Source organism: Magnusiomyces paraingens, assembly GCF_902498895.1.
Source record: "Magnusiomyces paraingens strain CBS 517.90 genome assembly, contig: contig2, whole genome shotgun sequence".
NCBI lineage: Eukaryota > Fungi > Ascomycota > Dipodascomycetes > Dipodascales > Dipodascaceae > Magnusiomyces > Magnusiomyces paraingens.
This window is the reverse complement of record NW_022474068.1, coordinates 4,190,565-4,206,900: the sequence shown is the minus strand read 5'-3', so window position 1 is coordinate 4,206,900 and position 16,336 is coordinate 4,190,565. Positions and strand designations below refer to the sequence as shown.

The following is a 16,336-nucleotide window of genomic DNA, read 5'->3' as shown; positions in this document are numbered from 1 at the left end:
TCAACATAAAGTTTATTTTGTTTTAATCTATTACTGTCTATTAATTAAATCTGAGCACGTTCACTCAAACATCGATCGCATTGACAATCGAAATACCATTGATTTTTAAGCTGTTCATGGCGTTCTTTATAAGGCATGTCGTTGTACATGCCGTAATTAATATAAAGTTGCTCGCCTGCTTTGACCAGTCGATTTGTTTGAAAAATAATCCTTCGACCGCTCCGAACCTTTCTAACATTGTGACTGCACGCGTGGTTAAAAAAAGAGCAGTAAGGGTAAAGAGAGGACCCTAGAAGTTCACTGTCAGGTGTTATCGGAAGCTGCCATATCCCAAATGCATTCGCTGCTTCTCGGCCCAAAATATCTCGGAAAATTTTTTGAGTTAAAAATGGCAAAAGTTGTAAGGGAAGAACGGCATTCAAAAACATAAAAACCTTAATTTGGATTTCAAGCATGTCGGGAAGAGTTTTAAGATGTAACTCTTCATTTGACTGAAGATCACCAAAATACTGGAACCCATCATCAGAAGTTTCATTGCAAAAGGCACTCATCAGTGGGGCTTCGTCTTTATTTAAAACTGCAGCACCAAATGATTTAAGAAACATTTTAACAACAAGTACAGCAACAAATCTGACTATGTCTTGTTCTTCTGATGTAATTGCAGGAACTTTTCTATTTTTATTTTTTGAACGGCTCTTTTTTGAATAGCTCTTTTTTGTTTTGGGCTCTGAATCAGTATCTGAAATAACATCTGAAATAACACTTGTTAAGCTTATTGGTGAATTAGGAGTGGTGGGTGTGACTGGAGTCAAAGAATATGCCGGACTTGATGATGTTGAAGAGGGTATGCTTGTTGTTGATAAATTCAATTGTTGAGATGCAAGAGAAATCGTGATATGTTCAGCAACACCAAGGGCATCATTCCACTGCTTTTGAATAAATTCGGAGTTGATTTCAGACGTCAAAACAGAAGAAACATTTTCTGGGACAGGTGTTTTTTTTGACGTTGGAACTGCTTGATCAATAGAATTTAAAATAAATGAAATGAGCCCTGTGGGATCCTCTTTGACAATCCATTCGTCTTTACATATTTCTGAACAAAAAAATAGACCACCAAATGCTTGAGTTTGTGAGACCAATGAGGATGGTATAGAGAATTTTATTGGTTGCAATGTGCTTTTGCCAAGTTCAGTGTTTAATCTTTCAATAAGTTTAACTTGATGTTTGGGATCGAGTTTAAATTTGCAGCTCTTGTGAAAGTCACAGGAAAAACAATATGCACAGGCATCTTTTTTGTATTTTCGAAAAATGTTAAAGGTTAATGGTGTCGAGCAATTTAAAATAGTTGTATTCTCGGGTATATCGGAGTTGGCAAAAAAGCCTCGGCCACCATATTCAGTGATTTCGAGGTGGATTAAAGTCATATGAAGTCTTGGTGGGTGTTGTTTTTGAAAGGAAATAAAAATTTAAATTTCCTAAAGAAAAAAAAGCAAAGGTAAGAGCAGGTTAATGTGTAAGTTGATAGCAAATAAACGCTCAATTTATTGTTCATTTTAAAATTTTACAAATTTTTTTTCTGAAAAATTGACGATCCAATGTTGAGCCGCACAATTTTTTTTGGATTCCAAAAAAAAAAAAAAAAAATAATAATAAGAGCCAAAACGAATGGTTCGAACCAGAATTTATTTTGTTAAGCTTATCCCATCCTGTTTAAAACACACGTGGAAGTTAACTTCTTGACAGCAAAACATGTAATAATCAATGGAAAATAGAGTTTGTAACAGCGCGGTTTCTATGACCATGTCTTTCTTTAGGGCTTTTGACTTCAATGATTCTGCTTTATGGAGTCTCTTAAATAAAATAAAATAAAATAAAAAATATATAAATAAATAAAAAGAATAGCCAATATAATTGATTTCATGCAACTGTTTTTTTTTTTTTTTTTTTTTTTTTGCGTGGTTAATCAAGCCAGGCTTAGATAAAAAAATTTTATTTTAAATTTTCTTGTGGAACGTCCTCGACATGCGTTCCATTTCCTCGTAGTTTATATGTTGCGTGTAAGCAAAAAATAGTATGCCAAACCCTAGTTATCTGACCTCCTTTTTGGTCACTAATTTTTAAGTGACGAAGTTAAATATTTTCATTCATTCCTATTCTTTTCTTCCCTTTTCTTTCTTCTCCTTTCATTTTGTCTTTTTATTAAGCTGAGCCCAAATATATACAAAAATCATATATTAGGCTGCTCACCCGATTTTTTCCCCCGCTAGTCTACTTTTTCTTCCATTTCCTTTTGTCCTCTTTAGAATTGACTACATTACTTTCATCATCTTCATCATCATAGAAGAAGGAAACAACACACATCAAAGACACTTCCAGCAAGAAAAAATAATAAATCTTTCAAAACATGCGGTTGAGCTCGATATTATGGACACTTTTGGCAACTTCTGCTATAGCTTCGCCTGCAAAGCCTACAAAGCCTGAAATTGCTATCTCCAAAGGCACCGAAGTTATTACACCCGGATCTAAGGAAGCCGAAGCACTTACAGCAGCGGACAAAGCTTCAAAGTTTGCACCTAAGGATAATACTTTTGTCGAAAACTTTGACAAGGGAAATACATTTAAGAAATCTGAACCTAAGCTTTCAGATCAAAAGATTGACGTTCCCGACAATGAATCTTTAAGTCCTAACAAAAATAAGAAAAAAGTAGCAGCTACAAAAGAAAACAAAAACCCCGTCGTGGTCAACGACTACGATCCTAACAACATGGGTGTTTCATCTGAGGGAAAGACCAAGGCACAAGAGCATGTCGATAAGGATTCTGAAGCTGAAACAAGTGAACACCAAAGTGAGGCTAGCGTTGGAGACACAGAATCATCCAAAAAGCCTGTCGAAGGGACCCCTGATCAGCAGTCATCTGATTCCAATGTGCCCATAATTTCGAGTGACGGATCAATCAATGTTGATTCCAGCTCGTCATCTTCTTTACTATCTTCCTCAACAGAGCCTAGCACTGAGTTAAAAACACAAGAACGAAACTCTGAGGCTTCTGATCGCTTTCATGCTTTAGTCGTGTCTATTTCTATGACTATTATGTCCGAAATTGGCGATAAGACTTTTCTTATTGCTGCCATCATGGCAATGAAACACAATCGTGCGACTGTATTTACAGCTGCGTTTTTTGCTCTAGCTTTGATGACAGCGATTTCTGGCGTCATTGGTCATGCTCTTCCTAGATTTTTTTCACCACGTTTTTCGGCTCTCATTGCTGGTGCTTTATTTCTTTTTTTTGGTATTAATCTATTACGTGAGGGTATGACTATGGAGAAAGACGCCGGCGTCGAAGAAGAAATGGAAGAAGTGGAAAATGAAATTAATGCTACCAGTCACAATGAAGATTTAGAACTTGGCTTGAGGGATGCAGCAGGAACGGCTTCAGCAGCTGGTAGCGCTGGCGCTTCCGAAAAGTCTGCTGCGCCCGTGGCCAACCCTCCCTTGCAACGCACCCCTAGTAATCCGCGCATTTCCGGAGATGGACTTGACACGATTGCTGGCGATGCATCACTTTATGTTCCCCGGCCTCGACGCAACAACTCGGGAATTTGGTCTGGAATTTTGTCTAGTTTAAAACGAATTTCTGAAGGCTTGAGCAATTTGTTTGGTTTAATCTTGTCACCAATTTGGGTTCAAATTTTTGCCATGACCTTTTTTGCAGAATGGGGCGACCGGTCGCAAGTCACTACTATTGCTATGGCTGCCGGGTCAGACTACTGGTGGGTTATTATAGGATCTGTTTTTGGTCATGCCGTTTGCACTGCTAGTGCTGTCATTGGTGGCAAGCTTTTAGCTACAAGAATCACACTACGCAACGTGACATTAACTGGTAGTCTGCTCTTTACTTTGTTTTCTCTCATTTACTTTTGGGAGTTTCTGTCTTCTTAGAAAAAACAGTTATAATAAGCATGTAAAAATTATTATATTTTTTGATAAAAATTCAAAGACTGTAGTTGATGCCACTCAGATCAACCAACAGTTAAGCCACTAAATTAAATGTTATTTCAAAACTCACCTAAGATGCAATTAAGATATGCCAAGTAAACAAGAAATGTGTCTTTCAGGTATACTCTAAATTACTTTACGTTCTCTAATATACACATGTCAAGAAATTTAGATCAACTTTAACTTGCAATTATTTGTCAAAATAAAAGCCAATATATAAAGGTTTTAAAAGTCAAAAATCTAATTTTAATAAAACATTTGTTATTTAAATTCAAAGTCAGCTTTAGAATCCTTAAAGAAGATCAGACTTATTAGCTGCACAAAATAAGGCATTTGTATTAAATTTCCTAATGACTTTATCATTAAATTAAAAATAACACTAATACTGTTAACATTACCTTTAAACCATTGTTACTTAGACTTATGAATTAGGGCCAGTTATTTTTTTTAAAATTAATTTCAGAAAATAATTATGGTAATAAAGATACTTATTTTGTAAGCTGCTAGTCAAAATGTATTCCAGTAAACGTATATGGTAATATTGAGTATTCGGTTAACAACGGTCAATAATTGAGACATATGACCCTGAAAAACCGAACCAAAATCTGGAATGTAAGAAACATTATTAAAGATTTTGATTTTTTTTTAGATAAACCTTCAAGCAGTGTATGATTGAAATCAATATAAATACTATTAAATATCACAAAATAAATTTTTCAAAAATTTCTTAATAACTCATGGCTCTCTAAGATTTTTTGGCGTTCGATATCAAAAATTTTACGTTTACTTTGTAATATTTATTTTTATTTACAATGAATAACATAATGTTCAAATTCAAAAATCTTCGTTTGATAATTCATCAATACATAAATACCAACCTAAGAAATAAAACCATCAACAATCTACACAATAACTAGTTAATTAACTAGTTATAATTAATATAATTCAATGATTTACTACTATCAATTTAATAAATTTTATGGTCTACGATCTGCTCTTGGTTTTGAGTCGTTCATTTTTGTTGAATTTTTTTAATAGGCCTACCTATAAGTAGGTACAAATATTTTCAATGTTTAAAGAATTACCCATAATTTCGTCCGGATCATTTTTATAAGGAATATTTTATAAAAATTCAATGACTGATTTTGCACCCTGGTCTCATGAGACAGTATCGAATGTTGATTGGTAGGATAAGAGTATGACTATATGAAACCCCCACACAAATACCATTTTGTAACATGTCCGAGTATCTCCGTGGATATGTCCCCCCACAATCTCATGACACATTATAAAAATTTTTTTATTTACTCACAAAACAAGTGCAAATTTTTGTTCTGTGCCGTTAAAAGTTAAAAATTGCAGTTTTTCAAAAATTTAAAAATTCAAATCAAACATAATTATGAGTAAGCAATTTTGGAAAAAAAAATTTTTTTCTCTATTTGGTAGTTTTTTTTATTTTATTTTATTTTTATTTTATTTTTATACCTAAATTTAGTTATTAAATTATTATTAAAATTTGATTCAGAAGATTTCTAAATTATATAATTTTGCAAAAAAAATATGTGCTTGCTTTTATTTTTCCGAAATAGCGTGCCGATGCAAGTGCCGTGTGACTTTAGAACATATTTATTTCCCTTTTAAGAAATAATAAGGAGTAAGGCTTAAACCATAGTGAACATTTTTTTTTATTTATAATTCAATTTACTTAAACCCTTTGAATATAAAATATATGAATAAGAAAGGTTATCTTAGAAACAATCGAAAAAAAATTCAAATTATTACACATATATGTTTTACTTTAAAAATCTTTCAAAGTGGGGAAGCCTGAGCAACAAAAAATGTGGGGCCCAAAAAAAAAAACTGATGAAAATCAAGTAAAGGGTACAGAATAAAAAGGCCCATATACGGACATGTAGGTAGAAATTTCTATGATATTAATGTGGGGGACAAATATGTTAAAGCCAACACCTTTAAATGACTTTTTTATGGCGGTTAAGAACACTGAATTTGCCGGATATAATACCTTTTTAACTAGAAATGGAGAGAGACCCTCCGAAGCACAAGGCAGCATTTGCCAAATCTGGAAACTGAGGCTACTAAGTGCTATGTTAAACTTCCAACTTCAAGCCAAAAAAATTTAAAAACCAGATTTGAATTATTTTTTTATTCAAATTCGGGCCCGGTTTGGGTCCCCCGACTTCATATTGCTATTCTCTCGCTCACAAGTATTTTCCCCCAAATTTTTCAGTCATAGTCGATCATCCCTCTGTTAAATGAACTTAATTTATTAGGTATAAATATCCATAACATTTCCAGTTCACATTTTTTTTTTTTTGGTTTTTTAAACCTTCATTTTTTATTATAATTGATTGATAATTTAATTGGTATCATTACTTTTTACCTTAAGTTTTTTTTTTTTTGCATTTGAAAATGACGGGTAAGTTTTTAGGATCTTTTTCATTCATTATAATGATTAATTACTAATTTTTTTTTTTTTTTTCAAAAAGACCAAGTCGTTAATTCACAACATAATCTTGAAAAGGAATCTATCGATCATGATTCTTCCATAAATGAGGTGACTCAGGAAAAACTGGAAGCTCAAGGTTTTGATGAAACTTCTCAATTAAGACTGACACCTGAAGAACAAAAAATTCGTATTAGCGAACTTGCAGAAAAGTATGGTGTTAATGAGCGTAAACTCATGCTGAAATGCGATTTACGCATTGTTCCAGCAATCTGTCTGCTTTATCTTCTCGCATTTTTAGATCGAGTCAACATTTCTAATGCTAACGTTTATGGTCTTGCAACAGATCTTAACCTGCGTGGCCACGAGTATAATACTGCCTTGACTATTTTCTTTGTTCCATACATTGTCTCTGAAATTCCTTCAAATTATCTTCTAAAAAAGTTTAAGCCTCATGTTTGGCTTACTATTTGCATGGTTCTTTTCGGATGTGTCACCATAGCTCAAGGCTTTGTTCGAAATTTTGGTGGTCTTGTTGTCACTAGATTTTTCCTCGGTCTCTGCGAAGCAGGTATGTTTCCTGGTTGCTTCTATCTTTTGTCCATGTGGTACCGCAGAGAAGAAGCTCAAAAACGTTATTCGTTTTTCTTTTCCTCCACTTGTCTTGCTGGTGCATTCAGTGGCTTGATTGCCGCAGGTATCTGGCGGTTAGATGGAAAAAGAGGTCTTGAGGGTTGGAGATGGATTTTTATTATTGAGGGCGCTGTTACAGTCTTCTGCGCTTTGCTAATGTTTTTCTGTGTTTCTGACTTTCCTGAAGATGCATCTTATCTCGAGGAAAATGAACGTCTATTTATTAAAGAAAAGCTTGCTTTAGATGTGGGCGACTCTTCTCATGATGTTAAAATTACATTCAAAGGCATTCTTAGAGTTTTTAAAGAATGGAAGATTTGGTTTAGTGGTCTCATGTACTTTTGCCTAATTATTCCTGCATACGGTTATGCTTACTTTGCTGCCGCTATTGTCAAGTCATTAGGACATTCACCTCTCAAAACTCAATTTTATTCAGTCCCTCCCTGGGTCGTTGCTTTTGGTCTTTCCATGATTATGGCTGTGTTCTCCGATCGTTTAAGACACAGATTCTCATTTTCTTTTGTTTGCTGCTTAATTGCAGCTGCCGGATTTATCATGCTTTTGGCCAATAAAACAAATGTCCATGTTCGTTATGCCGGTCTCTTTTTAGCAGCTTCTGGTCTTTATACAGCCATGCCTATTCTTGTTTGTTGGACAAACATGAATTTTTCAGGTCATCATCGAAAGGCTATTTCTACGGCCTGGCAAGTATCGTTCGGAAATATTGGTGGCATCATTGCAACGTTCTCTTTCTTAGCTAAAGATGCCCCTCATTATATCAAAGGTGTTTCCATCGGCCTTGCCTTCTCTCTTCTGGCTGGTATTTTGATGATTGGTTATCTCCTGGGTTTAATGTATGACAATAAAAAAAAGCGTACTCCTGAGGCTATTGCCAAATGGGAAAATCTTTCACCAGAAGAAAAGAGAACAGCTGGTGACTTGAGTCCATACTTTTTTTATGACTATTAAAGATTCCTGTTCACTCATACCTGATTAGGTATCTCTTCAGTCTTTTTCGTTTTAATGACCTTTGTTGTTTTTGATTTGTAAAAAAAAATATTTAGGAATGATGAATTCTAAATAATGAGCATAAATAAATAGAAGAAAAAAAAAGCTTTAAATTTGCTGGTTGTAGCGCATGCTCCACGATTGTTAAAGTTTTGCTGTTACAAAACATCATAATTCGGTACCAAACATCTACATACAACGACAGTTAAATTTTAATAACCATAGTTAATACCGTAAATATCAGACCACTAGCAGATCAAGTACTAGAGTAATGTAATTGCACTATGAGCTTAACCCATAAACTGCGTTCATCTTTATTTCGACCTTCTCAGCAACTCTTTTCTCTCCTTCCTTATTATCCTCTCCCTTTTTACTTCTTCACTACGCCACATTAACAATCTCCAATTCTTTTGAAGCAAACAACCCTCTTATAAACTTCAAATCTTAATCTACAAAAGATATTAAATTATTTTTAAAATGTCTTGGGACAGTATGTTACAAATAAAAAATTAATAGAAAAATAAAATCTCTCATATGGAGGGAAATCCATGTTTTTGAAATTGCCACATAGCTTTCTTTAATAATGTATACTCTAAATGAATCAAAAGCTAACTATGTTTGTATTTTTAAAAAAAATCAATTAGGGCGCAGTGATTTTTAAATAATTCTAATGATCTCATGTTAACTCTTTAATACCAAAAGCTTTCAGATATCATATGGTTTTTATTATTCTAACTTGACTATCCCCCAATATTCAACTCAATTGTATATATTCTATTTCTTATCTGATAAATCCTTCTTTGTTCATACAATATTTAACCACTTAATACTATACAATTGGATATTTTGGTTGCAGCCTTCCCCTTGATTATTTGTAACTGAAACGTGTCCATATTTGAAATCCTCCCATCCCCTCCCTTCCCCCTTACTCCTTACTCCTGATTCTACCATGATTTTTTTTTTTGTTTTGTTGGACCTTAGATGTCAAAACTATTATAAAATGCCAATTTTTTTTAAATATTAATGAATTTAAAGTATAATATTTCTTTATCTTGATATTTTTAACAATTTCACCAATCTTAATATATTTCAATGGATATTAGGTTTTTACATGGATCATTGGAACTATAAGAGTCACTTCGTCAATTGATTTTTTTTATTTATATCAATAGGTTACGTCGATACACTTAAGAATCAGCACCATATTGCTCGCTCTGCAATTGTCTCCAGAGCTGGCGACAGCGTTTGGGCAAGCTCTAGTGATTTTAAGGTAAGCCAAATTACCTTGAATTAGTATTTCAATATTTTTTATTAATTTTTTTTAGCTTTCTCCCACCGAATTGTCCGAAATTGCCCAGGCCTTTGACAACCCAACCAGAGTTCTCAGCTCGGGTGTTCATGCCAATGGCCAAAAGTTTTTCACATTAAGTGCAGATGACAGAGTCATTCGTGCCCAGCGTAATCAAGATGGCATTATTGCTGTTCGAACTAAACAGGCTATCATTATTTCTAACTACGATGAGAAAGTTCTTGCTAATTCTGCTTCAACATCCACTGAGAAATTAGCTGATTATTTGATTAAATCTGGTTATTAAGTTGATTATTAACTTTACTAAAGATTATGGGGATGATAGGGGATTAAAATGATACATAGCACATAAATATTAATTATAAAAAAAATTTTGAAAACTTGTTGATGAAATCATTATATTTTAAGCAAAAATGTAAGAATCTTTATTTACTTTTTAATTATATTAAAAAGCAAGACTTGACAAATTATCTCGTGCCGTGATTCCAATTAATGAGATATGAGCTTCTGTGTAGAGATTTGTCAGCTTTTTAACTAGATAACACTATTATCCTAATTGTATTTTGACTGAAGCAACCTTGCAAGTTCTGATAATTTAGCCAAATGATTTGAGATAATAGGATTTAACTTAAATATTTGGTAAGCACTATTAAACAGGAAGCATTTGAACTCCAGCAATACGATCAACAATCTATATTTACTGTTAGTGGAATAAAAAAAATAGGTAAATCAAGAAAACATACTGGAGCAATATAAGGATGAGATAGTAAAGGCCCGATGACAGGAAGTGATCTTAAAAATGCCACAATAACCCCAAAAAAGTCACCAAAAAGTGAAAGGATGCCTATGCACTCAATACCAAATCCCACAAAAGATCTTTTGAAAAGAATAAGCACAATACCTAATACAAAACAAATTGTTCCTCGAATTTTGTTTGGACGAGCAAAAAAGTAAAATGTGCGACGTAACCCAATTATAAGTCCAATTCCAATAAGGAACAGAAGATTTCCAAAAGCCAGTAAAGCGGAATCAAAAAAAGTTATTATACCTAAGCAAAAGAAAAAAATCCCTAAATCAATGTCAACAAATTTGATTCATCAAATTTAAATAAAAAAATTGCATACCTGCAGCAGTAAAGCCGACACCGTATTCTGCGAAAAATAATTGTTAGTAACGCTGTTAAATATTAAAAAAGTAATCCAGAAATAAATACTCGTAAAGTCAAACCCAATGATATATTAAAAGCATACTCTGAACATCAGATAACCACATTGCAAATATAATAACTTAAATTGAAATTGAAATTACAATTTTTGATTTTAAGTATTTTTTTTTTTTTTGGAAATTCACTCAAAAAATTCTTGAAACAATAAGTTAGCAGATTAGGTGTTGAACTAAAATAAAAATCTGCTGAATGATATAACTATGTGCAGGCGATTATTGAAAATTCATATGTAAAAAAAATTAATCAATAACTTTAAGTGTCAAAAAGTTTTATAACAGATGTAAATGTTAAAAAAAATAATTGTCAATTTTGCAATAAAACTTACAATATTTTTCAATAAATTTTACACTTTCACACTATCAAAGGACAATCTTCAATTCGACATTCAAAGTCACAAGGTTCTGAAGTTGCCAATTAGGGAGATAAGTAAACTGAAAAAAATATCAAGCTTGGAATCCGTGTAGGCGTGGCAGTTTGGAAAATAATCAATTTGTCACGTGCATTTCATCAATTAATTTATTAATTTCTGGTTCGAACCCAGTATTATGACAAATTTTGTACCTTATTAGGGATAACGATTGTTACTATGGTTGACAACCAATGTATCTGATTGGCTAAGGATAAACCACAACACTAGAAATTTTTTCAGTTTTTTTTTAGATTAATTTTTTTTCCTTTCACTTTTAGAAACCATATTCACAAATTACAAACTCGCCATGCTTAGAGGAAAGGTTTCAGCTTCCACCAAAGCTGCTCTATGCAGCAAATCTGGCTCAATATTGGGTTCAACTAAGATTCAGACCCCAAAACTGCTCAAATCGCCAGTTAGGCAACAAACAATGGCATATGCAACCAAAAAAAGTTTTTCTCAAAAGTCCGGCGGATCCGATGAAAAACGCAGAACAACCCCAGCAAAGAATAGAGACGGTTTTATTTACTCTTTTGCTCATACTGCTCCTTATTCCAATTTCCATCTCAAAGCTCCAAAGATTACCAACGAGGTTTTTGATTTGGCCACTGTTTTTCCTGAAGACGTCAGCAAGAGGCTTCCTAAATCTAAGGTTTATGAATACTCACAGAAGTCGATCCCTTCGCTTATTCATCTTGGTAGCTTTAATCCAGATCAAAAAAATGAACTCTTCAATAAACATATCTCTCTTTTCCGCACTTCTTCTTCAGCTCAAATTTTTGATATCCTTAAAGCTGGTATCAGCTCTCCTTCAAGCGGGAATAGATTTTGCATTACAGGTGCAAAGGGTTCTGGAAAGACCACTGCAATCACACATGCCCAATCCTTTGCTGTTGAACAGGGATATGTTGTGATTCATATTTCAAGAGCTCTTGATCTTGTTTCCGGTCGTTATGATGCTTCGTTAGTGAAGAATTCACGTCTTCAATCATCTGATTCTACCGGCAGAGTTTTCAATCAGCCAATGTATGTTAACAATTTAATGAGAAAAATTGCCAAGGCCAACAAAGATGTTCTTGGATCGATCAATTTGTCGAAGGAATACGAGTTTCCTGCTTCTAGATCCTTTAAAGCTCTTAAATTTACTCCGACTGACTCTCTTTACACAATGCTCATGAATGGCCGCACACATATTGAAAAATGCGAAGTATTTAACGCTTTTTTGGAGGAGCTTTCTTTACAGAAGCAAGCACCTGTTTTATTCACCATGGACGACTTTAATGCTCTTTCTCACCATTCTTATGCCGTCAATAGAGATGTTGATAATAATCCCATATATCATGGCGAGCTCCAGCTTCCCAAAATCTTTCTTGATTTCTTTTCTGGTGAACGTACTTTCCAGAACGGTGTGATCATGACTGGTTTATCATCATACAAAAATGGATATACTATCCCTCATGGTCTTGGTCAAGGCAAGCCCTACGCCTATGCTAAGTCATCTGACTATGATCCCACTCTTGCTGGCAAGATGCGTGCTAACGGTGGTGTCAAAGCAATTAATATTGAACCTTTAACGCTGGAAGAGACTGAGGCTCTTCTCAAATATTACTCTTCTGGTAAAGTTATACACCAACCTGTTGATGAGTCGTTTGTTCAGCAAAAATATTTTCTGAGTGGTAATGGCAATCCATTAGCTCTTTTGAAAAGTTGCATTGAAGTTTACTAATTCATTATCCTCCATTACAATAAAATGTCTGTAAATGAAGAAATAATTTTGTTTTTTTCCTGTATATAATTGTACAAATAAAATTCTTTTTCTATTAATTAATTTCGATCTTCAATCTTTTGTCTGATGGCTTTAGATTCGAATGAATCTAATGGCTCTCCTGATCGCTTTTTAGGCTTCATTTGTTGGAAAACATTATCGAAATGATGACGTACTTGTTTCCAGTTATATGCAATAGTAGGTACTATGGTTAAAAGTTTTTGTGCAGTAATATTATCAAAAATTGATTCGAGAACGCTGTTATAAACCGAAATATGGTTTGGTGTTTCTTTATCTTCTCGCATTCTTAAAAACCTCCACTGTTTGTTTTCACAAGAACATTCTATAATGCGATCTATCAAAGGTTCTTTCAAGAATTTCAAATTTTCCCATTCATCTTTAGAAAAAGAAAGAATGCCAACTTCTTTAATATTATTAGCACCAGATCCTATAAACAAATGACCCCTAGGTTTGCTATCATAGTCTTTATACTTGAACTTTTTTTTCTCATCATTCACTTGCTGAAACTCTAGGTCTAATACAAAATCGACGGTATTCAAGTGTGGGGGCTTCCATTTTAAACTAAAAGCATTGGTTAAATCGTTTTCCAAAAAAATAGAAATAGAAAAACTTACATATTTTTGTCCGTGCCAATTGTATAAGGTGCGTTAACCGCCGTAAAAATCAAACCATCAGAAACGTGTTTAAAATCTTTACTCCCAATATGTTTGAGAACCATCTCCATTTTATAAGAAGGAGTCATTTCTTTAAAATAAAATCTCATCTGAATGTTAGCAGTTATTTGTTTCAATATCAATTAAGTGCATACTTAAAGGGAGCTGTACTCTTATTAAAATTTATCTTGTGCTCCATGTATTTTTCGTAAATTTTTGTTAAATGCTAATAATATTGTTAGAATTGTTAAAAATAAAAATAAAAATAAAATATCTTAAAGACTTCATTGAATAATACTAACATTTCTTCTTTCAATTAAATTTTGATTTACTATCACCTTTCCCTCTTGAGCCATGCAATCAAAAGCAAAGTACTTTGTCTGACCTTCTTTGTCAATGATAATTTCACCGTCTATTAGATTTTCATGAGAGCCAAATGTGATATTTGAAACTTTGAAAAACTCATTAGCACGAGTTATCTAAAAAAATTTAAACATAATGTAAGTAGGCTTAAAACTATCAATATATATTTTTTCTTTGAAATTAGCTTACAAGTATCACATCAGCATTTTGTGACTTGAGTTGTGGTAAAACATATAAAAGAGCACGAACTCCATCAGTTTTTTCGCAAACAAAAAAACTAGTAATTATTAATAACAAATAAAATATATAACCCGATTTACACATACTCTTTGTCCAATAATTCACGAGTTAAATGATGGCGGTTTAGCGAGACCGGTTGGGATCCAGGGAATCGATATCCTTTCAAGTTTAATAGTTCACATATTTTTGATTGATAATAATTCTTCTCTGTATCTGAAACTAACTCACCTGGAATAGAAATAGAATCATTTGATACATGTAAAAAAATACTGTTGTAATCCATATTAGGCTTAATATAAACTCAAAGATATAATGTATTTAAATAAAGATAAGTTAATAATTTTTTCTTAAGGAGAAATAGTGGACATAGGAGGCATGATCATCAATTACCGATAGTATTCATATATGAATCCTATATAGGATTTTTATATCTAATATTAAAGTTTTTTTTTAATTCTTTAAGCGAATGCGAAGTAGTTAAGTAAAATTGGTATTTAGATTTACAGTTAGTTAGCAAGTTTGGGTTCGCGAAACAATTTCAAGAGAGGGTAATTCACTTTTTTTTTGTGTAAGCATAAGGTATTTTTTATTTTTCTTTTGAAAGTCCACTGTACAACAATTTGCTTATTTCTGTCAGCTTCAACCAAATCACCATTATATCTTATTCTTTTCCATTGACGTCGACCCTGTCTTAAGTCATCAGGAGTACTAAAACATCAAAAAAAGGAAAAAAAGGTCTAATTTGATTTCATTTCACAATACAGATGAATCATGGCGTCAATTGAAGATGAGGACGCCTATCTGTATGACGAAGAGCCACAGAACAAAAAGCCACGGAAAGATGGTGATTTAGATGTTTGTAAGTTCATCTGACTTTTAAATCATTTTATTATTTATAAAGTTTTAACATTGACAGCGTCTTCAAAGAAAATTTTGGATACAAAAGCTTTGTCACCAGAAACTACAAATGTATCCCCAGCTCAAGATAATGATCAAGAAGATAGGGAAGAAGATTCTGAAGAAGATGATGACGATGATTCAGATATTGAATTTATCATTGATGCCATACCTGGTCAACGCGTTGAGCCTCCTCAAAAACATGGACCATACTCTCGGGTCACCACGTCAACTTCGGGCCCAGCACCTTCTACAGTTAGTTCTGCAGGGTCGGTATCAACCACTGCTACTGATGCTCTTGTGAAACAGGGAGGTGAGGCTGCGATAGATTCTTCTAATGTGGACTTATCTGCTCTTGAAAAACAGGGTGAGTCTATGGGAAGAAAAGGTATTGAACTAGACACTGTCGGTGAATGGAATGGTCAACCCATTACAGACGTTTCATTTGATAGTTTTGAGGATAAACCATGGAGAAAGCCAGGTGCAGATATTACTGATTATTTTAATTACGGTTTTGACGAACTTACTTGGGCTGCTTATTGCTCACGGCAAGATAACTTGAGAGATTTTAATCATCAAAAAATTTTACGAATTCTTGGTGTTAATAACCCTATTTCTATGCAAATGATGAGCTCTGGAATGATGCCTGGTTTTGCCCCTCCACCAAGTTTTCTTGGTGGTTTTCCTGATATGATGAATATGGGTATGTTTTCGCCAGGTATGCCAGGGTTCACTCCTCTTGGGTCAATGGGCACTAATAATACTGGAAATGAAGAGGGCGCTTACGGGGGGAACGTCCAAGGTGTGTCAGGAATGTCTTCTAATTCTCATTCCCAAGGCCATTATCGAAACCAAGGGGATGGATCTAATCAAAACTATCATAATAACCAATGGAAAAACAATCGATAATAGTAATATATATTTGTTATACTTTATTGAATAAAACACAAAATTATATTATAATCATCCTAATGAACTTCCTGCTTAATATAACTCACTTCAAGGCAAAAAGCACTTACAAAATATGATCTATATGAAATTTCGATACAAAACCTTTATTTATATTTATATGTAACTTTTAAGAAGTAGAAACTAGCCTTGTAAATCTTAAATGGTTTAAAGTCATTTAATTCATTTGTACTTTTAACTAAATATTATTTCGGTTATTAACTATGATAAAAAATTGACGGGTAAGAATTTTCATTTCTATGTTAAAATTTAAAAGGTATAAAAAAATATGTTCAGTAAAACTTTTATTAAAACAAATACAATTAATAGATACGATTTATGGATGTTTCATAATAAAAGATCGTATTGAAAATTTATTGTATATATATATATATACCCTTAAA

At 33.2% G+C, this 16,336-nt stretch overlaps 8 protein-coding genes across 8 annotated transcripts; 5 read left to right on the top strand and 3 right to left on the bottom strand.

Annotated features, from left to right (window-relative positions):
• Nucleotides 1-44: 44 nt before the first annotated feature.
• On the bottom strand, nucleotides 45-1,424 carry SAPINGB_P003069 (uncharacterized protein; the record flags this gene model as incomplete). The annotated part of the gene is made up of 1 exon (XM_031997787.1): nucleotides 45-1,424. One exon carries the CDS (start codon nucleotides 1,422-1,424, stop codon nucleotides 45-47), a length of 1,380 nt encoding a protein of 459 aa, XP_031853678.1.
• Nucleotides 1,425-2,404: 980 nt separating this feature from the next.
• On the top strand, nucleotides 2,405-3,940 carry SAPINGB_P003068 (uncharacterized protein; the record flags this gene model as incomplete). Its single annotated transcript, XM_031997786.1, has 1 exon — nucleotides 2,405-3,940. One exon carries the CDS (start codon nucleotides 2,405-2,407, stop codon nucleotides 3,938-3,940), a length of 1,536 nt encoding a protein of 511 aa, XP_031853677.1.
• Nucleotides 3,941-6,427: 2,487 nt separating this feature from the next.
• SAPINGB_P003067 (uncharacterized protein) lies at nucleotides 6,428-8,063 on the top strand (the record flags this gene model as incomplete). Its single annotated transcript, XM_031997785.1, has 2 exons — nucleotides 6,428-6,434; nucleotides 6,505-8,063. 2 exons carry the CDS (start codon nucleotides 6,428-6,430, stop codon nucleotides 8,061-8,063), a joined length of 1,566 nt encoding a protein of 521 aa, XP_031853676.1.
• A 516-nt stretch (nucleotides 8,064-8,579) lies between these two features.
• SAPINGB_P003066 (uncharacterized protein) lies at nucleotides 8,580-9,697 on the top strand (the record flags this gene model as incomplete). The annotated part of the gene is made up of 3 exons (XM_031997784.1): nucleotides 8,580-8,592; nucleotides 9,275-9,372; nucleotides 9,428-9,697. The coding sequence occupies 3 exons, from the start codon at nucleotides 8,580-8,582 to the stop codon at nucleotides 9,695-9,697; spliced, it is 381 nt and encodes a 126-aa protein (XP_031853675.1).
• Nucleotides 9,698-10,060: 363 nt separating this feature from the next.
• On the bottom strand, nucleotides 10,061-10,683 carry SAPINGB_P003065 (uncharacterized protein; the record flags this gene model as incomplete). The annotated part of the gene is made up of 4 exons (XM_031997783.1): nucleotides 10,061-10,102; nucleotides 10,155-10,459; nucleotides 10,536-10,562; nucleotides 10,662-10,683. 4 exons carry the CDS (start codon nucleotides 10,681-10,683, stop codon nucleotides 10,061-10,063), a joined length of 396 nt encoding a protein of 131 aa, XP_031853674.1.
• Nucleotides 10,684-11,352: 669 nt separating this feature from the next.
• Nucleotides 11,353-12,771, top strand: SAPINGB_P003064 (mitochondrial 37S ribosomal protein mS29; the record flags this gene model as incomplete). The annotated part of the gene is made up of 1 exon (XM_031997782.1): nucleotides 11,353-12,771. One exon carries the CDS (start codon nucleotides 11,353-11,355, stop codon nucleotides 12,769-12,771), a length of 1,419 nt encoding a protein of 472 aa, XP_031853673.1.
• Nucleotides 12,772-12,869: 98 nt separating this feature from the next.
• Nucleotides 12,870-14,336, bottom strand: SAPINGB_P003063 (uncharacterized protein; the record flags this gene model as incomplete). Its single annotated transcript, XM_031997781.1, has 5 exons — nucleotides 12,870-13,392; nucleotides 13,446-13,589; nucleotides 13,640-13,710; nucleotides 13,817-13,963; nucleotides 14,316-14,336. 5 exons carry the CDS (start codon nucleotides 14,334-14,336, stop codon nucleotides 12,870-12,872), a joined length of 906 nt encoding a protein of 301 aa, XP_031853672.1.
• A 522-nt stretch (nucleotides 14,337-14,858) lies between these two features.
• On the top strand, nucleotides 14,859-15,893 carry SAPINGB_P003062 (uncharacterized protein; the record flags this gene model as incomplete). The annotated part of the gene is made up of 2 exons (XM_031997780.1): nucleotides 14,859-14,946; nucleotides 15,004-15,893. The coding sequence occupies 2 exons, from the start codon at nucleotides 14,859-14,861 to the stop codon at nucleotides 15,891-15,893; spliced, it is 978 nt and encodes a 325-aa protein (XP_031853671.1).
• Between the last annotated feature and the right edge of the window lie 443 nt (nucleotides 15,894-16,336).